General features: G+C 25.6%; 2 protein-coding genes and 1 pseudogene across 5 annotated transcripts; 1 reads left to right on the plus strand and 2 right to left on the minus strand.

Annotated features, from left to right (window-relative positions):
* Positions 1-737: 737 nt before the first annotated feature.
* Positions 738-14,417, minus strand: LOC122710337 (adenylate cyclase type 2-like). 4 transcript variants are annotated; one of them, XM_043928117.1, is made up of 21 exons: positions 14,279-14,417; positions 11,403-12,130; positions 7,160-7,294; positions 6,329-6,546; positions 5,512-5,668; positions 5,213-5,362; positions 5,017-5,129; positions 4,682-4,929; positions 4,113-4,471; positions 3,652-3,941; positions 3,394-3,570; positions 3,128-3,308; positions 2,980-3,063; positions 2,795-2,906; positions 2,565-2,708; positions 2,386-2,477; positions 2,156-2,279; positions 1,872-2,078; positions 1,576-1,756; positions 1,376-1,511; positions 738-1,289 (listed from the first exon to the last, which is right to left on the minus strand). In XM_043928117.1, the coding sequence occupies exons 2-21, from the start codon at positions 11,511-11,513 to the stop codon at positions 1,125-1,127; spliced, it is 3,384 nt and encodes a 1,127-aa protein (XP_043784052.1). In that variant the 5' UTR covers positions 11,514-12,130; positions 14,279-14,417; the 3' UTR covers positions 738-1,124. The 4 variants fall into 4 exon arrangements, with proteins under 4 accessions (XP_043784052.1, XP_043784053.1, XP_043784054.1 ...); XM_043928118.1 differs by having other exon boundaries at positions 2,386-2,481; positions 2,808-2,906; positions 14,279-14,415; XM_043928119.1 differs by lacking the exons at positions 11,403-12,130; positions 14,279-14,417 and adding an exon at positions 8,442-9,099.
* Positions 14,418-14,477: 60 nt separating this feature from the next.
* LOC122710301 lies at positions 14,478-23,327 on the plus strand (annotated as a pseudogene).
* On the minus strand, positions 16,840-22,077 carry LOC122710339 (importin-4-like). The gene is made up of 15 exons (XM_043928122.1): positions 21,929-22,077; positions 21,443-21,529; positions 21,237-21,344; positions 21,018-21,170; positions 20,746-20,931; positions 20,374-20,668; positions 20,139-20,296; positions 19,460-20,057; positions 19,165-19,400; positions 18,884-19,089; positions 18,466-18,806; positions 18,226-18,401; positions 17,936-18,144; positions 17,493-17,803; positions 16,840-17,399 (listed from the first exon to the last, which is right to left on the minus strand). Exons 1-15 carry the CDS (start codon positions 21,980-21,982, stop codon positions 17,275-17,277), a joined length of 3,243 nt encoding a protein of 1,080 aa, XP_043784057.1. The 5' UTR covers positions 21,983-22,077; the 3' UTR covers positions 16,840-17,274.
* Positions 23,328-24,119: the final 792 nt, after the last annotated feature.

Genomic DNA, 24,119 nt, shown 5'->3' on the forward strand with positions numbered 1-24,119 from the left:
AATAATATTTATATTTAAATAATAATATTTTTACGTATAAAATTTTTACGTAACAATAATTGTATTACTTAAATTTTAAAAATTTTTATCAAAACTACGCTATAGAAACAAGTACAATGATATCATTACACATATCATATAAACAAAAATTTGTTATATATAAATAATATAAACAAAAAAATTTTAATTCATCCAAATATTTCAAGATTGAGAAATTTATAAAAATCTTCAATTATAAAATTTTTTTATAATTTTATTATAGGACATGGTAAAAATATATTTATATCTTAATTTTCAAAACATTCATCTCTTGTCATGATTTTAGTAAAACTATATTAATTAATATTTTGAACTAATTATTATTTTTATGAATCAAATACATATACAGCATTATTATTCGCATGAATCAATATAAATAATAATGTTTATTTTTTTTTTTTATTATCTTTCGAATTGCTATATATCAAATTGGCATTTACAAGAAATTATTGTTAGAAAGATTTTTATCATTAATTGTAAGACATCATATTTTTAATAGTTTTTATAAATTTGTTCATTATTTAGAGCAACATTTTTCAAACATTATTGTTTGAATGTATAAAAAAGTAATTTATAATAATAATAATAATATTTTACATAAATTTTTATGTAAAATCACATTTTATATGTAAATTAATATTTTTACAAATTAGAAAATGTCAATAAGAGAGAGAGGGAGAGGAGGAAGTTTTAAATGCATTAATGTATAAAGTTATTCTTAACATTTATATATACTGATTGAATAAAATTTTTAAAAAATAAAAAAAAAAAATTCTCTAAAATTGATTTCTTCTATTTATAATTTAATGATATCATTCTGTTGATAATTTAGCTTATATAGCATATGATTGCAAGCATATTTCACATATAAACTCAATTTAATAATTTGAGGTATTCCATAATGATGCAATCATTGATTGCGTTATTTTTTTTAATTTCTTTGGTTTTTTAGATTTTCTTTGGTTTTTTCCTATCTCTCTGTGCGTTCATTTAGATATTTATTATCTCATTTTTCACATAATCTTCCAGTCAATTCGATTTACGATGAAATAATTGAATAATTAAAGATCAATTTAGTATTTCCATCACAGACTGGTTTCCTCGATAGAATCTGTTCTTTGAAGTTGTCGATTATCGTCGATACCAATAAAATACGTTGTGACTAAACCTTTCGGTTTGACATACGTATCTCCTCGAAGATGGCACTTGACACCTTGTTGTTCAAGAACAGCCGCAGTTTCTGCTGTAATCTGTATAAATAGTTATAGTTTTTATATAAAAAGATGTTAACTTTGTAAAATATATTTTTCAAATAAAAATCTAATTTTAAAAATACCTGTATTTTTCCTGGAACACCTGTTGTATCCATTCTCGACGCCATGTTCACAGCATCGCCCCAGATATCATATAACGGTTTTTGAGCACCTACTACTCCTGCTGTAACTTCACCATGTGATATTCCAATTCTCAATCTAAAATAATATATTTTATAATAAATAAGTAAATAGTTTAATAATTCATAATGTAAATATATACCTGTAAGGTTTAGATGTGTAAAAGGTTCTCATTTTCAATTTATCTAGGACTGCTATCATTTCGACTGCAAATTGAGCCATCACTTTTACCACGTTATCACTAATATTTTCCTTGTTTTCTGGGCTACGCATTGAATCGCGTCGACTAGCTTCTAATCCACAAGCTGCCATATAAGTAGTGCCTAGAAAATAATTGTAATATTATTTTTATTCTATATTTTTGATTCTATTAATTTTATTAATTTTAAATATTGTTATCTAATTACTCACTTTAAATATTGTTGATTAACTACTCACCAGCAATTTTAATTTTTTCAATTCGATTGAAATATGGCTCAAATAGCAATTTGTCAAATTCACATATAATCTCATTTAAGACTGCCAAAGTATTGCTTTCATCGATGGATACATCCGTTAATGAAGCAAACATTACAGCAACGTTACTATGAGCTTCATGATAGGGCTCATTTTCTACTGTTCTATTCATATTCAAGTAGAACTCCGCTGTGTAATATAATTTCTCATTTGTAATTTGTTGAATTACTAATACTAATTTTAATTTTAATTAAAAATTAACTTACCAACATGTTCTGGTAAAATATTACGAAGTAAAAATTTATTAGCATTTCTTGTATGGAATGCTTCATCTTGTTCTTTGGTTAATTGACGTTTCCATAAGTAATCTAATCTATTCAAATATTCTGCCTGAATAAATATTAATTTAGTTAATATATATATATACATATATATGAACATATATTATATTAGAAAAATAATATTTGTTAAATGAGATTTGTTAAATGAGATTTACCTGACGATCTATTAGATGCAAAGAAAAAGTAAGAAAAACTATGCTTAAAATGTGAGCCAGTCTTGGTTCTAAATATGGATTCCATCTGTCGCCTGACTGAGACAAATTATAAATAAAATCACAAAAAATCACAATTGATGCCATCTAATTTAGAAATAAAAAATGCTTATTAAAATTACCTGAAATAAATTTGAACGATATATCCAAACATTCCATGAATAAAATACGACTATTACGATGCCTATTACTAATTTTAAGATATAATGGAGTCTTAAAAACAGAAAACTCGTCAAAATAGCCAAGGAGCAAGTTTGTGTCATTTGCTAGAAATAATTATTAAAATTAAAAATAATATTCAACATTTTAAGAAATTAAACTAAAACAGAATCTACAGCATTCAAGTACCTACTAAACAATCTTACCCAGGGTGTAGCTATGCAATCAATTTTCGAAGTGCCAGGTTCTACTACACTGAATGTTACATTATTACTTGTAAGCTCATTAACATTTTTACATTCAAACTGAAATAATATAATAATTGTATATATTAGTTAATAACACTTAATAAGGTATTTATATTCATTATCAACTTACAATCATATCAAACATGGCACACGCTGCTAACATTAACGTTATTACCAAATACAAAACTGTTCTGAGAAATGCACTCCAAACAACCTAAAGTATAAGGAAATGTTAAATAATTTAAAAATTATGTAAAAAATTAAATAAAAATATTAACCTTTATGCTAGTTTGATATAAGAAACATAATAACTTATTTCGAGGATGCGGAACCTGCCCTTCATGTTCATCATGCGGATCTTTATATCGGTTCCATGCGAAATGCATCCAAGCTATTGGCATTAAAGCGATTAAAAATAACATTGTTGCAGAATAACTAATCGTTGTGCTCAAATGCCATCTAGAAATTAATAAGACTTTATAAATGTTTTTAATTCAATTATATCATTAATTAAAAATTTTATGAATTTTATGAAAAAACATACTTGGAAAGAGAAAATGTAGGTACCAGATATATGAGTCCCATAAAAATTAAGACAAAAAGAGCACAACTAATATAAAATTTAAAAAGTGGATCAGGTTGCTTTAAAAACGGTATTTCCCAACTCCATTGTTGAAATGTTAAAAATAATGGATTCATATCTTTCCAATTGCACCATTGTCTAAAAAATTATTCAAAAATTGATATCTTCTTTCATATTGATGAAATATTAAAATTTAAACAAATCAAAAACAGATATTACTTCCATTTAGTTAAAGGCATTTTTTTAATAGCATGTTCCATCTCTGCATCTGCAGTTTTAAGCATTAGATGATAATCTCGCAAACAGGAATCCATAAAATGTGTACGTCGTCTACATGTGTTGGTGAATACACCAACATGATTACTTATAGTGGCAGTAAGTCGTCTACTGTTTCTCGCACTGGGAGTCATACTGGTACTGGACCGTACATAGAATTTCACATAATGCGTATTAGATAGTGGAGAGGTTTCAGGGGACGGAGTCATGACTGTCAAGGTGTTCTCGCTGTTCTGCAACAAGGTTCGCCTGTCAACGATACGTCAAAGACTCGACGGAAATTCGTTCAATAATTAAAAAAATATGTCAGTGGCGTAGGGATTGTTCGAATGTTGTTAAGTATAAATAAATTTTTTATTTTCGTTAATTCATTCGGATTTCCTACGCCACTGGGAAATATGCACCTGCATAGTCGGAGATTCGAAATCGTCGGGGATCGAAGGTGTAATAAGATAACTTCGAATCCCATATTTTTTGAGAACCTCATCATTCAAAGAATCCACCGGAACGCAATCATATTCGTTGGCATCTACGAGATCCAATGTTTGCTGCGTAATATGAACTTTGCCGGGTTTCCCTGTTTGCTCCATTTTATTAGCTATAACAACATCGCGTGACCAAACATCATACTGCCATTTGCTCACACCTAGAATTCCTGATATTATATTGCCCGAGTGAACTCCTATCCTCATATTTACATCTACACCACTTTCACGTCGTACTTTTGCTCTTACATCTTTAATTATCTTTATCATATCAAGTCCTAGATATAAATAAATTGAATTTTTAATTGTATAAATAATAAAAATGCAAGAAATAGATATTATATATTATTATATATTATAATTATATAATATTATAATTATATAATTATATAATTATATAATTATATAATATATATATTATCTAATATATTATTATATATTAGAATAGAATATATATAGAATATATATATTTTTTAAAACGTATTTACCTAAATCCACACAACTTTTCGCATGTTGAGAATTTGGTGTCGGTACTCCACTTACACAATAATAACAGTCACCTAAAAATTTGATACGCAGAACATTGTGCCTTTCGGAAGCTTCGTCAAAACTACCAAATAAATCATTCAATGTCTCTACTAGTTTCCGCACTGGCAATGTCACAGTCAATCCAGAAAAATTCACAACATCGGCATATAAAATGCTTACATTATTATGGGTTTCGACGCATAAGTCACTGAAAAGCAAGTAACAATGTTTGTATTATAATTTTATGTATTTATAATCAATGATATTTAATTATCACAGAGATACAAAAACTTACCTAGATGGTTTGGGAGGTTTTTTGTGCTCTTCTAAAAATTTAAATATATCTCTAAATTCTTTCTTTATCTTCGCAGCTATATGTTGTGGTAATATACTTCGTGTAAGTTGTTCCTAAAAATTGTTAGTATTTTTTAAAAAATTATCATTGTATTATTTAACGTTCTAACTTTTGTTTATTAAAGTAAAATCATTACTTCTTGATCTTTCTCATAATTCAATCGCAATGTTGATTCCACACATTTTCGATGATCGAGAAATGATCGTCTTGTAACAATTTCATTCATGAATCTAAAATAGAGTCCCAAACCATTCACACAAACAAAATATATCGTGTCCGTAATGATCTAGAAGATTCGTAAAGAAAATTCAAATTTAACAATCAAATAAAGATTAATCTAATTAGAAATTTTATTATACATTTTTAAACATTCTTCAATTAAAAATATTCTGTAAAATAATTTTTACGATTAATTTTCGATTTTAAGAATTTTACCTTCGTACTAAAATCGAATGAATTTCTATAAGTGATTAACGATAAAGCGACTAAGTAGCATGTAGTAGTCGTAATTCCGAGTATGAGAGCATGTAAATTTTTCGTGAGAGGTAGAAAGACATAACATGCCAAGAGCGCGTGAGTCGCGTATGCAGGTCTGTAAAGAAATAAATGCAATTACACATGTTATATAAACGATCACAAGTTCAAAGTTGCGCTTTAATTAGCAGGAAAGATAAAAATGACTCGTAATTAACTTATTATTAAATGCAATCTGTTAATGAGAATTACATATTAATCTAATCTGTACATTGACTAATATTTATTTTATGTTCATCACCTCTTACATAAAAAATTGAAAAAAAAAAGAATCTAACAAAATCCACCAAAATATGTTAAACAAGAAAAATAGAAAAAAAAAAAAATAACATAAGAAAATTTAATAGTGGAAAATTTATTAACTTGATCTCGTTAAAATAATGCAAAATAACAATATTAAATATCAAGCTTCTTTATTTTTTTTTAAAAATCTATTTAAAAGAGAAACAATTGCAAACAAAATTAAAATTTAAACGGAAAACGATCGTCTAGGGAAATATCTTGTGAAACCTGTTACAAAATTATTCCCGTAATGAACGAGATAATATCAATGAGTGGTTTGCCGATTTTTCATAATTGTTGTTTCAAGGAAGTAAGTAATAAAATATAAAAAGTAGTTATAAAACGAACAAAAAACTGACGAAGTTCACCTACGATAATTAAATAGTGGCCTTGCCACGATTAGTCAGGAACTTCTCTGTTCTCTTATCAACGTTACCTTATCGGTGGTGCTTCATCGTTGTATAGAGTGTAATAGAAGGGGACAGCCAAGTCCCCAATTGCTAATAATACCACGATCAGACAGGATAGTATGACCGATAGGTAAGTGTTTCTAATAATGATCTTTGACTTGAACGAAAGTGCAATCACTGGACAGAATAACGCGCTCACTAAAGTGCTGATCACCACATCCGGTACGCAGTTCTCAATGTTGACCTATGAAAAAAAAATAGAATACATTCAGTGTCTTTTTCTTTGTCTTTTTTACTGAATATTTTATTTCAATATTTGATGATAAAAATGTATTTTTAATCAAGTAAATAACTGTAATCTACTAGTAATAATATATATACTGCAATCTATTAATAGAACTAAAATATTTGATCGCTCCAATAAAAAATTATCGATTCAATAAGAATTGCGCTTATGACCAAATTGTATTAGAAATAATTCCAAGAATAATGATAATAATATTATTTAAAAATTATATAATTAATTTCGATAAGTTACTCAGTTTTTATTATTTATTATTCTAAATAAAAAAATAAATAACGAAAGATATATTATTGTTTTATACATTAACAACAATATTATTTTTCATTATTATTTATTTTAACAAATAAATCTTAATGTTATTTGAATAAACATAAAATTATGACTTCATCATAACTTTGTATTATTTCATATGATTTTTTTATATAATTAAACAGAATTAAACACGAAAAAAAAAATTTAATTAATATAATTTATTTTAGTTGGCGAATAGGAAATTCATGGATTTCAATTGGAATACCTAGTTTGAAGCGAAGCATCTCATTATTTTGCTTACCATTGTTATCAGAATCAAGCAATATGTGAATCCGAGGGCCAATTGCAAGAGAACAAAAAGCGATAGATAACCATACTGAATCCTCCTTTGGTAAACCGTGAACAGCTTCTCTAGGTTTTTGTATTTGAATTGTGTCTAAAAGTGAAAGTGCACGTGAGATTATGTATTCGATATGCGACTGGATAGTTGTTTGAACTTTCTAGTCGATTAATAATCATTGTCATCATCGTAATGATATTTTCAACAATGATTTAATTGAGTTTTTATGAGAATAACAATTAGAAATAGAATTGATAAATTAATTAAAAAATTTTAAAAGAGAGAGAATACCCATATTTTTCAAAGGATTATCACTCACAACTCACAACTGAAACTATATGTACATTATATTTAGATTTACGAATTCATTACTCGATGATTAATAAATACTGAAAACAATGCAATATATATATATTTGCGATACATTTTCTCAACTTTCATCCATGATCATTTTAATTTTTTGGGAATCCACGATTACCTTCAAAATGAGGAAATAAAAATTATAAATAATGATAAAATATCAAAATAAATATGTGTATAATAATAAAAAAAGAAAAACAATTTTAAATATCAAGTGTTCGAACAAACGCAAGTGTTTCATTACTGTCGTTCGTTTGTTTAAAACGAGACTGTGTACTTATGATCGAGGAATAAATACATTAAAGAAAGAAAAATACTATTTTAAATCGATGATATTATTATATATGGAATAAAACTTGTTTTACATTATTTTAAAATTATAAATTAAAATGTATTAAAATTTTTTAATTAAAATATATTTTCCTCAGATATAAATACTTATATATATAAAACTTTCTCAGAATTACATATATCATGGATAATATTGTTTCAAATAATCTAAAATTTATATACTATTCACTACTATATAATAAATTCACTATTAAACAAAAAAACATAATCTTTCTTTTGATAAACATAGAAAAGATTGAATATTAAAGAGTCATGAATATCATTGTAAAATTCTAATCGATTCTGGGGGGAAAAAAATAAAAGATCCTTCGGCGTTAACCTACGCTTTGAATATGGAATTATATGCAACTACGTCTCAGAAACATATATCATTGCACGATATTCACTTAAAGATGTTACAAAAAACACAAATAACGATATTAGAAACTAAAAATATTATTATTATATATTATTATATAATATTATTATATAAAAATATTATTAAAATTCGATAAAACACTCTTAATAAATCACTTAGTAAAAAATCACACACCTTCGATTCCGAAAATATTTCTTCTTTTTCTTTCAATTTTACTAAACGATAAACAATCCGTTTAAATAATTTTAAATCTCGTCGAATGAACTAAATATAATATGCAAACAATGGTTTCATATAATTCGATCCTCGAATAAGATAAATGATAAAGATCACTGTTTCATTGATGATTTAAGAAACCTCGGAGTTAGCACAAACGCGCGCGTATCTCCGGTAGCTACCGGCTGTCTGATGCTAAATCGACGCGTGCATGGTAGCTAACGTGAATTAAGCTGCTCGTAAACTATGATAAAAATCGGACAGAGTATTGCGGGGCGCAGTCGCGCCACTACACGTTGTGTCTCTTTTTTCACGATTTCCTGCCACACCAGAGTACCAGAGCTCGCCGAAGCTCTCGAAACTCTCTCCACCGGGAAATGAACGAATTTCCTTTCGTCTGCATTTCGCGCGTGCGTTTTCACATTCCGACTCGGCCGCGAAGCTTTCGTCCGGTCCGGTGAATATTGATCTTCAATCTCGAACTCTCGGGTCCAACCATCTTTATTCCCATCTCTTTTCTCCTTTCTAATCATCGTAATATAGGTACGTTTGTTCCTCGATTACGATAGGGCGGGAAGAAAATTTATTCATTATTATGTATATACTCACTGAAGATCTGAAAATTCATATAATAAAATTTTTAAAATAAAAGATGAATCTTATGTATGTACATTCCCATAGATTCACTTGTACAATTTTTCCAAAAAAAATTTGATTGATTTTTTAAGAAGAAATTTGATCTGTAAATTTGTAAGATAATTAATGTTAAGTGTTAAATCATTAATTACGCAAAAGTACAGAAAGATTTAAGATTATTTATGAAAATTTTCGCGAATTAAAAACATTCTTTAGAAAAAAATTTCATTTTTGTATAAAATATTAATTTTATATAGATATAAAATATGATAAGTTTTAAATAAAATCGAATTTTGTGAAGAATCTCATAGATAGAACAGATCAAGAAATATTTAGCATTTCTGTACTTGCAAGTTTAAAACTTTCGATAATGTAAACACATCGATAACGCGAACGCCATAAAAATTGAAAGTTTGTAAAAAGATAAGAAAATATTTTAAAAAAATAATCATTTATTTTTTAAAATTATTTTAAAATTTTATAAAATTATTATTTTTTAAAATTAATTAACTATTTTAGATTATAACTATTATTTTAGACATTTATAAATATATTTTGTTTGTTCGCCTGAATAAATTTTTCGATACTAAAAATATTAGAAAAAAGAAAGGAAAAAATAGAAACTAAATGATAAGCTATAAATGATAAAACGAAACTAAATGATATGATGTCGTAAGGTTTCATTATTAAATGGAAAGAAACGATTATCACGGAAATCTTTTTAGCGCCAGTTTAAATATTCAGATATCAATTCATTTCTTCTCGTCAATTGTATCGAAGGACGCGATCTATATTAAATAAATTTTTCTTTATTTCACTTATCAAGTTTCTTGATATAAGCTTTATATTGTAACAAATATGTTATTCTTACGACCATTCGTCATGTAAAAATACAACTTTTCCTTGTAATCGAATCATAAAAGGAAAAAAAAACATGATATAACATACTACTCTTCAACTTCGCGTGAATGATTGCATAGTTGAAAGTTATCGAGATCTAATTTTTATAGATAAAAAAGACGATAATCAATTGCAATTTAACACAATTATCGACAATATTAGATATAGTATTAGTTTTTTATGCTTAATGCTTCCGTTACTTCTTTTTTTATTTTAATATCGTCCTTATAATTCGATTATCATATGCTTTGGAAATATTTTGTAAAATGTGTGAAACATCGGTAAACGAGTGAAGTTATTTATCTATGATTAGAATAAAATAAAAATGAGAAAAATTACCTTGTAGTCGAAATATATGTGTGTGTGTGTGTGTGTGTGTGTACTGCGAAACACATGAATATTAGATCAAATATGTTGATCTCATTTATATCACAAATAATCAATATGATTATGAAATCTATAAATATAAAATATATCTATAAATATTTTCTGTAAATAAAATTAATAGAATTTCTTCTTCTCTTTTTTAAATTTTAATAAAACTTGCAAATAATTTTTCTCACCTTAATTCGTTTCACATATTAACATGACAATAATATTATTATCAATAATAATAATATTATTATTATTATGATGATTATCTATTATGAAATATCTATATCCGTATAATAAAATATTCTTATATTTGATCAATTAAAATCATTCGTTTGTTAAGCGATCCGCAATAAAATTCTTGATCTCCGATTGTAACTTGTATAAGTGAATATATATATATATATAAAATGTTGGAATATTTAAAACTGAAGATTTCTGAGATAATTTTAAGCAATATTTTCTTTTGCAAAAATTTTTATTATGGTTTTATTAATGAATTATTAACAAAAAATACTAGCCAATCACAGAGCGTGTGCCTAATCACACCACGATAATAGCGTTAGTTATGTACTGCCGACTGAGCACGAACAAGTCCAGGCAACATATCTCGAAGAAAATATATTGAATATTATATTTATTTATTCATAATATAATTCTTTATCAATAAAAATATATTTTTTATATTTAATTCAACATACTTCCTTCGAGATATATTGCTTGGATTTATTTGTGCTCAGTCAGCAACACATATCCAACGCTATTGTTGCAGCTCCACAAGGCTATGCGTTCCATGATTGGTCAGTGTTTTTTTGTCAATAACTCATTAACAGAGCCATAATGAAAGTTTTTACAAAGGAAAATGTTGCCTGAAATTATTTCAAAAATCTCTAATTTAATTTATCAATTTTATATGATACTAATTTACCAATCCATTTTTGAGACACCCTATATATATGTTTTGCCTATCGTCAGTCATGATCACAATTGGCATAAACTTATTGCACTCACTCGCAAGTTAGACCAGGTCCAGTCATCAAGCTTATTCGGTGAAACGATCCGGCCATCATCCACATTGTTCAGAGAATTCAAGGATGCACGAGTAACCAGTTCCACGTCCATTTTCCTCGAGAGACTGATCTCGAGTTCTATCCCTACTTTTCAATCAAAGAGGCATACTCGACGACGATGACCACGATGACAATGATAACGATGAAGACGGTGGCGATCTCACGGTTGTTCGATCCATCGCGGTTACAATCCACGAGCAGACTGATCGTACTGATCGGTAAAAATGACTCACCGAAAGATGATTCTAAGCTTGCTAGCCGTGTACTTACTTCGTGTTTTGTCGTATCGTTTTTAAAGTACTACCGTTATAGCTATGTCGTTTTATCGTGATAAGGGAAATGGGCCACTCAAAACACTGCCTTCCCTCCTTTGTCTATATTTCCCTTTTCATCGTCGTGAATGTTCGTTTAATAAATGAAATACCACGCTTTTTTGAGTTTTTAGTCTTTCAGACACGTACACAGACACGTGATACTATGCTGTCAAAGCGATAAAGCCATTTGCCTGTTGTTCAAGATCACGCTCGTGATTTCATTCTACTAGCTTTTCCTTTTAAGCCATCCAACAATGTTCATCGAATTTTGTCAGTCGGATCCTTTCCGATTCCGCGAAACTTCCTACGTTCATTGCTTAATTTATATATGTGCTTAGTTGGTGATCATTTTTTACTGAAAATAAAATAACAAAGTCATTTGAATATCATGAGATTTTTTATAGAGAGATAATTACTGTAATGTCATGGATTAAAAATACGAATAATAATTTTAGCAACTGTAAAAATTGATTTCCAAAATTATACATAAAAAAATATATGCATGTAGATATATGAAGAATACGGATATTAGTTTTATAATATGTGATTTTAATGACATTTTTCATCAAGATAAACAACTTTCTTTTTCTAGATTCATGCTTAATGCATTTTCATTAAAAATAACTCTATTATTTAGAGAATTTATAGGAACGAAGAATTTTTTCGATATTTTATCAAGTTTGAATTTCATTGTTTCAAATTCGATTAAATTTATTATTAATTCTTGATTAATTTTAATCTCCGATTAATATTCCGACAATGTCTCATTATTAATCGTCTGATCAAATTTCATACAAAGGTATTTGATACGAATCTTATCTATTTATTTTCATAATAATTTCTATTATTATCTTTAACTTTTTCCTATCGAGATTTATAATAAAATAAAAAATATATAAAATATTCATTAATTCATAAATAAGAAAAAAATAATTAAACAATATATATTAAATTAAATTTATCTAATTATTTATTAAAAATAAAAATGATATTTACATGCAACAATTGGTCATTGCGTCTGGCATATAACACTTGAGAGTACTCTTCATTACCGAAAAAGATACTTATATGTATCTATTAAGTTCTAAATTTAATTAAATCCTTGCTGATAAGTGTGAATATTTGTATTTTAATTTATATAAAATAGTTTTCTTTTATATGTAATGTTTTCTTTTATAAACATAAATAAAAAAACAACATTAATTAATAAATTTGTAATTTTTGATATTAATATAAATAATTCATATAAATAATGAATGGAAATATTAAAAATATTGAGAATTTTTAAGTTTTTTACATTTTAAAAATAACAATTATATTATCAATAATATGCAGAAATATAATTAATCTTTATATTTTTAATAAAATTTATAAATATTAAATAATATAAATTGGATGAGATAATCTGATAATAAAAGAAATAATTACTTAAATGTTAGTAGCAATTAAAATATTAAAATTTATTGATAATTAATTAAACTCGTATGGATATAAAAAGTTTAAATATAAATAAAAAATCTAAGTGTAGATTTACTATGTGCGAAGAATCACAAATCATATGCAATAATTAAAAAAATGTGACCTTCCACCGCGAATCTACAACGAATCAGACGTTTTTAATCCTTGCATTTTAATTACATCCTATCTCTTTGTAAACGAATAAGATCGTCAATTTATTCGAATTTTCGGATCGTTTTAACGATCAAAATCAACTAGTCCATTAATTAAATAACTGTCGAAGAAAGAATTCGATTAGTTCATTAAATGATTATTAGTAGATAAATCAATTATTACATGGTTCAAGATATTAAGAGAATTATTTTCTCACTTCATTGTTCATTTATATTGTTCATCCATATATATTCATCACTTAAAGAAAAATTGAAATTATATAATATAATCTATAATTAAACATTTTCACTGACTTTTTTGAAAGAAGACTGATTGATAATCCTATTAGATTAATAATAGAATAATTAAATGATTGATTGAATCATATAATCAATATAAGTAATCATTATTTCTGAATAATTATTGCCAAAATATATATATGCTAAAAAAACATATTTTATTTTGTAATTTTATAACAAGTAATAAAATTACAAAAAATTATTATGATCAAATTAGTTTTGTAGATAATAATCGATTCTGTTCGATAATAAAGATTGAATAATAAAGATTAATAATAGATGGTGAAAATTCTTTATTTACCATATATATTATAATATATATGTCAATGTGTTGTATAACAACAATGTAAAATGAATATAGATAAAATGTATTTATGAAAATCAAATACAGTGTCAATATGTTTAATAAATTACTCATATATATATTATATATATATTATATAACATTCCTAATAAATTATAAATATATATTTTTAAACATATACGAATTTTTAGAATAATTACTATACTATATTACCATAATTATTATACTATAATTACTAGGTTATTATAACATATTTTTATTTATTTAACAAAATTCATGATTCACTTACCAAAATTATTGGAATGATATCATCGCTCGTGATTTTAATTTCTATTAAATTATGCACTATAATATATATATATATGTTTCTACTATTTAAACATATTGTTCAAATAATTCATCAATGAATCGTACGAATTAGTTGCGTTCAGCCGTCGCGCGCAATAAGCTACTTTCATCTGACGAAACTTTCCACTAGCGATATCTCCATGAAGCGTGGTAAGCTCGACAGGTATACTATAGTTGAGCCATGGACATGGGTCATACACCTACGACTTCTTTTCGATTCGAGTCATGGTGGAGATTTCAAGGACACTAACCAGCATCAGCCACTCGATACATGCTTATATAGAGTGTTCAAAAATTTCAAAACTTCTTTGATGTACCTTATATAATTTTTATTAATGTGTCCAACACATTTCTTTATATACATTTCTCTGTATACATATGTATAGAAATACGATATAAAGAAATACGATAAAAAGTTATATAAGAACCATATATTTAACTAATTAATTCTAATATTTTAATTTATGAACAAAAAATAATATAGATTATTTTTACTGATTGTGATTTAAATTTTGAATATTTTTTTTTTAAAAAGTTTTCCCGCTCCTTCGTTAATGTTGTATCACGAATGAAATTTTCGCTTATGCATACATTATAGCAAGCATTCTTATGGTTTTTAAATGTAATTATAATCAATTGAAATGGCAAAAAAAAAAAAATTAAAGTATTTATTATCAAGAAAAATAAATAATATATTAGAATTTTGATACACTGTATATATAATATATTTATACATATATTATATGTATATGTATATGTATATATAAATACGTGTACCTGTGGTATATATATATTTAATCTTCGATGACTAACCCACTCGATTTAATGGCGAAAAGAATCTCGATAACGTTTTATAAACGTTTTATACTTCCATCGTCTCGCCGTATCAAAATCGTCTATCAACAAGTTTTATATGTCAAAATGAAGTCTCATCTAATCTGAAATGAAACATATTATTATGTATATATACATATATATAAAATATTTTTTCCAAACGTATTACAAATTTTAGAAAAAAATATACTTTATATATAAATTTCGATTTTTGTTTTGAGAATCATTTCAATCATATAATATCGCCAATAAACAAATCGATTTCACATAATATAATAGTTTTCATATAATAATTTTCTCTCTCTACATATATATATATATATATATATTTCAATTACATTTATACATCTATGAATCTATTAATTTTATTATATCTGGGTGTTATTAAATATCGTTTGTTTTTCAACAATTTGATTTTGTTTCTAATAATTCCCTACTTTTAATTATTTTTCAATTTTTTAATACATTTTTTGATAGATTTATATAAAATAATAAAAAAAAGATTGATTCAAATAAATTAATCATATAATTCATCTTATTATTATTTATTTTGTTAACTTAAAAATTTGTATTTTACGTTATAATTTTATTTATAATTTATAATTTTTTCTATTATAATTCAAGATTTTATATTTTTATTTCATGTTCATTTTATATTTCTCATCCGAGGATTTAATAAAAATAATCATATTATTCAATTTTAATTATAATACACTAATACTTTATTAAGATAAATACATATTTATTTTATTGATAAACATTCTGTTATAAATAATCTGTCAATATAATTTTCTTATTAATCTCTGCAATTATATACTGTAATTATATTTTATATTTTTTACGAGTTGAAATCGTATAAAATCATGTTGGTTACAAAAAGTATTTAATAATTTCTTAATAACATAACAATTCAATAAATTATCTTGTATTTTTGGATATAATATACAATAAATTTAATATTCTAAGTCTACAGAAAAATTTAAAAAAAACAATATATGTAATTCAAATTTTAAAATGAATATGTTAAAATTTTTTTAGTTATGCTTATGCTTTAGTTATTTTTATAATTATAAATCAATATAAAATCAATATAAAATCATTTTCAGCAAAATATTTCGGAGTTTTTGGTATAATATTATATTTACTTAAATAAGCTATGTAATAAACTTTAATTAGATGACATCTCTATAAAATTGATTAACCAACCAAAAATTCGAATGAAACAATTTTTGTCGACTATTAATAATTTAGAATAAAAATAATAGATAAGTTGATAATTCTTAAATAAATATTAACTATATTAAAATTGTGTGAAATTTTTTTGATAATACATTCTCACAATCAAAATAAATACATATAAAAGCTACTTGTGAAATAGATGAAGTGCAACAATTTTATTTTTTATAGTACATTTATATTCAATGCATACAATGCATAATACTTTATGGTATACGCATCATTCTTAATTAAAAATAAACATGAAAAATGATAATTAAATTGATCATTTCTGCCAAAAACAATTTCTTGTGCTTATATTTTGAACATATGTATATGTATATGTAACATTAGAATCAGATTTGAAAATTATTGATTTATAATAAATTAATTCATTCAATTATCTTTATTGGATATTTCGATAGAAGTAATTTAAAATTTATATATAAATAAGATTTTGTATATATATATATAAAAAAAAAAATTCTGTAGACTAGAATTTAATATACTTCGTTCAGTCAACATATATATATATATATATTTATTTCCATATCAAAATCGTATTCAGATGTAAAATTATGTGGCCAGTATCATAGAATATGAGCACCAAGAAATTTAATGTGTAGTATTATGTTACATTATTGGTAATTAATTGCACTTATCGATTCTCATATTTTATAAGAAGAAATATAATTTCTATAATTATGTTGATATTTAAACAATGGATATACATATTGTTAACTAAACAGTATTGAAAACTTTTGTTAGACATAATTTAAAGATATGAGATGTATGACATATATCACTTTTTCTGAGATGAACATTTTCATCAATTAGTTCTCTTATTTCTTACAATATGAAATAATTAAATTCAATTTATATTAAAACTTAAGAAAATATACGTTGAATATTCGTTGTAACTTCTATTGGAAGTTCGGAATACATAGAATTCCATTCATTTGGAAAATCTCGCTGAGCAGATTTAATGAATTCCATAACAATACCTTTTGCCTCTGTATAAAAAAAAACACAGAATTAAACATGAATTATAATAATTTTATGATGTTTTATTATGTAAATAATAATAAAAGAATTCTATAATATACCATCATCTGTTGTTTTGTTTTCATGTAACACACTGACTGCAACTTTAAGTAATATTTCCATGTGTGATCGTAAAATAGGATGACCAGCTTCATATAATGTTAATATACTTTTAAAAACTGCTTTGTTTTCTTCAAAATCTTCTTTTAATGGTAACTGTTTAACAAAAGTTGGAAATACTTGATCAAGTGGTACATTAAAATAATTAGCAATGATAAGTCTCGCAAGTGCTCCGACTATATTGTCACGAGCTCCTGCATGTGATTCTTTAAAAATTGCATTTGAAAGAACTGATAAAATATCAGAATAATGTCTATTAATTATTGTTAAGAAAAAAAAATTATATAAAATTTTGTCTCATAATTTAGAAATAAATTATATTTTATACATTATAATATTATAATATTACATATATAAATTATATAGAAATATATTAAAAGGATACGAAAAAACTGCATCTTTGCCATATAATGCAAGTTCACCAATTCCATATATAGCATTATTCCGAACTTCAGCACTTGAATCATCTGTAAGTTTCAAAAACATAGGAAGCAGTTGACATACAAAACCAGCTACCTTATGTTTGAGTCCTGAGAAACATTCTGAAATTGTACCAACTGCAAAAGATCTTTGAGCTTCAGATTTATTCTTTTTCTGAAAATATTTATTAGCTTTTTAAACTATGAATATATATAATGTTTACAAGTACATAAATATAAATAAATAAAACTATACCAATCTTTCTAAGAGCATTGGTAACACGGTATGAAAATAAAGTTCAAAATCTTCTGGCGAAATTACTTTTCCGAAAGTAGACAATACATCACCCGCACATTCAACTAATAATTCATCTTGTTCAGCTTCAGTATCTATGTCATCTGCTTCTTCTTGATCTTGACATTCTGTTTTACCTATTATAAACAATTTTTTCTATAAATAAAAATGTTAAAAATATGATCCATATTGAATTTTTACCTAACATAACATCAGTGACACAATTCATTATAGCTTCTTTATGACCTTCTCCAATAAGGACATCTGATTTTATTTCTTTCAGAAGTTCTGTATAAGCATCTAAACCAGTAATAGCTACTGTTCGTTCATCACCTAATCTTATTAATTCAGATAATTTTGGAATAAATACAGAAAGAGCTTTTAATAATGCTTGTTTTCCTTCATTAGTATTAATTTTTGAAAAATTAATACAAAACTGTAAAAGAGCGTCAATAACAGCTTTACGAATATCTTCTTGCGGATAATTAATTAATTTAAAAGTTTCTTCAAAAGATTTTTCAAGATATGGTAAAAATGCTTCTCTGAAAAAATAATAAATAAGAAATATAAATCTATTTTGAAAAATATGAGACTAATTATGTGAAAAATAATATTTTACCCTGTATGTTCTGCAATTTCTTTTAAAGCTAAAATTGCTTCTTCCTTCTCTTCAATATATGCGTTTTCAACACTATAACCAGCTACATCATCATCATCATTATCTTCTTCATTATCTGTGTTTTCAATATCTTCTTCTTCATTTTCATTTTCACTAAGATCTTCATAAACAGGAAAAGCAGAAGTTTCATCTTCTTTAAAGTGAGGCTATTAAAAAGATTATAATATAAAAGAAAGAATATAATTTAATATAATTTAATTAATTTATCTTTTATAATTTACCACTATCCCTTCTGAACTTTGTATACTTGTAATCATATATTCAATGATTTCTGGCAAAGCACCTGCCATTTCCTTTTTCATTATAGTACTAATTGATGCAAACAATCCGTAAATTGATTTTTTCAAATCTGGATCTTCTGTTTCTTTTAATAATTTCATTCCAAAATTAAGAGATCTACCAGCCAAAGGTGCAAAATTTTTATCACCTATTGTTCTTGCAATTACTCCAAGAGTATCTATAATATTAATTAACTATTAATATTGTTACATAAATTTTAAATACTTTTATTCATACCAACTGCTTGTACTTGAAGACACATGGTTTCTTCTATTTGTTTCTCTGAAAGATAACTATCAAGAATGGAAACAATTCTTTCAAAATATGGTAACATATGCTCTTTACTTGCCATGGCAGCTGAGCCAATAGCACTCAGAGAAAGTTCTCTAACATGAACTGGAGTATCCGCATTCAAGATTTCAAAAAGTCTTTCCATTAATGTTGGTAAATATGGTAAAAGACTTTCATTTAAATTTTCGCAGAACATTTCTAATGCGTAAAACATACGATCAACTGAAGGTGGTTCTTTTTTTTCTTGTTTAATATGTGCACATATTTGGCCTAGATATTCGAATAATACTGGCAATAATTCGGACGAATATTGGGAAATTTCTGGTTGTAAATGTTCAGAAAATTGTCCAAGAGCAAAAAGTGCAGCATTACGTACTACAGGAATAGGGTCACTAATTCCTTGACAAGTACAACGTAAAAAGGATTCAAGATATTTTGTACGAATATATTCTGAACAACCTTCCGCTAATACTGCCATTGTTAAATATGATGCCTTTTTTGCATATACATCCGTACCTTGCAAACTAGGTTCTATATATTGTAACTATAAAAATTGTATAAAAATAAAATATTAGATATATTTTACAAAAAAAAAAAAAATTATTAAAAATATATTAAATTATACCAATTGAGGAATTAATTTCTCTGGAGGTAAATGAAGTGCAAGTAAATCTAAAGTTTGAGTAGCACAAGTTACAGGTGTATTATCTTCATTATCATCACTAAAGTAAACTTCATCATTGTCATCTTCAGGTCGCATAGACATAAGATTAAATAACATATCTATAAAATTATGTTAACAAGTTATATCAAATTGTAAATTCAAAAATTTATTTTGAATTGATATTAATATATCATACCTAAAATAGGTTCAACAAGTTTATGTTTGATTATGGTTTTCTTTTTTGTTCTGGCTAACCATCCAATAAAACCAACTGCTTTAACTCTCAGAGCATCATCTAATGCTTTGTTACCAGCAATAACAAGGCACATACTGACAAGAGATTTGACATGTGGAGCTATCACAGCAATTGCATTTTCACACAATTCATCTAATAATTCAAAGCATTCAATTGCTTTATCTTCATTAGTAGTAGTAAGAGACTGAATTGTGGTCATAACTTGTGGCATCATTTGATGATAAGCATTTACCATCTATGAAAATATATTCACTATTAAAAAAATTAATTAAATTTTTCAACCAATTTCTAATTATTATATGTAAAACTTACCATTTGATTACCTTCAACTAAAGGAACAAGATTCTGCATTATTCGTAAGATATAATATGCTACCGGATTCCCTAAATCTTGTAAACTATTTAATGTTTGACCCAAAAGAACTGCAAGTGATGCAGCATGTGTAAGGTATGCATCAGGTGCAACTTCAGTCATAATCGATAAAGTATAGGTCCCCAACTATAACAAGATTATATATTATAATAAATTATAGATATAAAAAATTATATAGTTTTTTTTAAAGTAACTATTATTATATTTTATACCTCTTTCTGTAATAAATTTTCACTAGTAACTAACTGCTGTACAAACTGTAAAACTTCTGGCCAACCATTATTAGGCAATTCATGTTTTACGATTACACCTATTAATTGTGCAATAGCATTTTTTACAAATTTTTCTGGTTCATTAACTAATGCCTAAAAAATAATAAAAATTCTACATATTTTCAACAACAAAAAAATTAAAAAATAATATTTTTTTACCTGTAAAATTACTGTCTTAAATTCATTGCGTACATGATGTGGTAATTTTAACCAATGTTTACCTTTACCATAACGTTTTCTAAGTAATATAGCTGCATATTGTCTTATCTAAATATAAATTATTTTTTGTTATAAAATATAAGTAAAATATTTATAAGATATATATATATATATATATATATATAATAATAATAAATAAAAAAAACCTGTGAATTGCTTGATGAAATAATAAGTTGACATAATGCTTGTATAGTTTCTTGTTTTTTAAAAGCTTCTCTAAGTTCTGCTGTTCCCTGTAATGTATTCTTCTATTTAATAAATAATTTATTTATATCTATTTATAAGAAAAATGAAATAGATGTTTTTTTATTAAAAGAAAAATTATAGAAATCTATATAATAAAAAATACATAATAGCTGTAATACCATAATACCTGTTTCATAAAAAAATTAATAAAAAAAATAAAATAAAATAAAAGATTATGACATACATATTAAAATATTAAAAATAATAAAAAAATAAAGTTTGCAAAGTAAAAGTTATACGTTACTGTATTTTATATTAAAACATATAATATAGATTAAATAAATTAACTTCATATTTCTTTTAAATGGTTATGAATAAGAACAAACACGTGTTTTGAATATTACAAAATTTATTTCTATTATTAAATGTCACTTTTCTAAATATACCTGTTGAATAGATGTGTTATCGGCTACAAGTAACTTCAATAATATTTCCTCCATAATGTAATATTAATAAACAAAATAAGGACCTGGCAGTATTTCCGAACAAAGTAGCCGGTTGTCTAATACCGCTTTTCTGACCTGTTAGTACTGACGTCTTTATAATACTTTAACGCGCATGTGCGACATTTTATTATATAAATGAGAGAACGAAATTTTTTTAGAATCAATTCATAGCATAAATTGATTTAAATAAATATGAGAAATACTTTCTTTAATGTTATTAATTCTTATTATAGAATTATTTCGATCATTTAAAAAAATTTTTTTTTAAATTAAAATATCACTACTACAGTTTAAAAAATTTTTAAAATGACTGTACGATAGATACGAATTCTGTAGAGGGCGCTTCGAGCATTATATTTTACCGTACAAATATAAATGTCTTGTTCCAAAAATTTGAAATTAATCTATTTTTTAAAAAATACATCTAAAACACTAAATATATCGAAATAAGTATATGTAGAACAATAATATATAGTTTTTGTGTAAATTTACAAATCATTAAGGAAATATTGAAAGTTGTAAGTAATATTTAATATCAACAAAGATAATTTAATATAAATAATTAAATCCAATTTAATATCGAAATTTTAAGATCAAATTTTTCATTTTCTAATCTGTACAGTGTTGCTCGATGTTTGTTCCAACTTTGTCTAGCCTCAGATCGTATCGAGTTTATTATTTTAGAGCGGACCCCTTCCTCTTATATTCCTTCTCTTTCTCTATGCCTCATTCTCCCTTCTTTCGATTTGTATCTTCTCCGTTGCTTTTCCTCTTTTCGTTTCGATACGAAGACGCTTTGAGATAATGCAGTCTCCAGAATTCTTTAGATCACAGATTTTTTTTAAAAATTTATATATAATATTAAATGTAAGTACACATTGGTCACGTACCATTAATGTACCATTATTGGATTTACGTTATTAATTAATAAATGAATGCTTATTAATTCAAGCATAAGTTTACATTAAAAAATCTACAATAAAATAGATATCCATAATATATTCAAATAGATGAATTATTTTAACTTTGTAAGCATGTAATATTTAAACTTGAGAATAAAATTATTGAAAAAAAATTATTTTAATCAATCAATTTGATTTTAATAAAAAAAAAAAAAAAATAGGAAGGATAATTTTCTCTTTTTGAGTAAGAAGGTATCACAGAAATAAAAACACCATTAACCACGGCCAGAAATGGCCTGTCAACGGCGTCATTGAGTGACTTCTCTTGCACCTCGTGCATATTCGTCGTCTGGCTTATGTGCATTTTTGACGATGCATATGAGAAGTGGTTCTTTTCATACCACTTGAATACCTCTGAATCGCGTGGTATATTATAAGATAAAAAAAAAAAAAAAAAAAAGTCATTGCGAAAATGGAACAAAACGTATTATACGTTAAAATGTTATTTTATAAAAAGAAAATTGATAAAAAGGTAAAGTTATTTATTATATACAATTAATCCATTATTAAAAAAAACTTAATGAAAATTTTCTACAGAGTGTTAATAAAAACAAAGTTGCAACCACTTGACATAAATACAGTGCAAAAGAATCGAAGAAAGGAATCAAATGATCCTCATTCCCATAAGGAGTAAGGATCAATCTTTGAATCGGTGAGGGGAAATATCTTAATGCGAAATTAATGTCAGTTATGAATCTGTTTCGTGTAAGCCGACACCACATGCGATCCACCATCTCGCATAACATTCTCTAATTTATTACATAAGCAATCTCGTGCCTCTTGATTCCCTGAAGCCGATTCAAGGAAATCATCGATAAATAGCGAAGCTTGAATCACCGAAACAAAGGGTCATCTATCTGTTAATGGCGATGGTGCAATGAAACTCGTGATTGCAAGTATTATATTCAAGTATATTAGCACAATATATTTTACCGTAATCTGTGTAAACTTTTATAAACATATTTACCATATACTTGCATATAAACACACAAAGATTCGCAAGGAGAATAGAAGAGAAAAGAGAAAGGGATTCGGTCATTCCTCTCTCTCTCTCTCTCTCTCTCTCTCTCGGTCCTGATTCATCGACAAAATTTCCAAGCATTTCTTTCTTCCTTTTCTCTACCAGCGATAATGAAATCTGGATCGAATATCACATATATTATTTTTGG

Source organism: Apis laboriosa, unplaced genomic scaffold, assembly GCF_014066325.1.
Source record: "Apis laboriosa isolate Shangri-la unplaced genomic scaffold, ASM1406632v1 scaffold14551_cov152, whole genome shotgun sequence".
In the NCBI taxonomy this organism is placed as follows: domain Eukaryota; kingdom Metazoa; phylum Arthropoda; class Insecta; order Hymenoptera; family Apidae; genus Apis; species Apis laboriosa.

Bases quoted from the DNA above. Each gene is read 5' to 3' on its own strand.
- LOC122710339 (XM_043928122.1), bottom strand. From the start codon at position 21,982: ATGGAGGAAATATTATTGAAGTTACTTGTAGCCGATAACACATCTATT. The intron at 20,297-20,373 runs GTATGATATATT...ATAATTTTATAG, and splicing joins ACTTGTTGAACCTATTTTAG to ATATGTTATTTAATCTTATG. The intron at 20,058-20,138 runs GTATAATTTAAT...CAATTTTTATAG, and splicing joins AGAAATTAATTCCTCAATTG to TTACAATATATAGAACCTAG.
- LOC122710337 (XM_043928117.1), bottom strand. From the start codon at position 11,513: ATGGACGTGGAACTGGTTACTCGTGCATCCTTGAATTCTCTGAACAAT. The intron at 4,930-5,016 runs GTAAGTTTTTGT...CTTGCTTTTCAG, and splicing joins AAACCTCCCAAACCATCTAG to TGACTTATGCGTCGAAACCC. The intron at 4,472-4,681 runs GTAAATACGTTT...ATTTATATCTAG, and splicing joins GAAAAGTTGTGTGGATTTAG to GACTTGATATGATAAAGATA.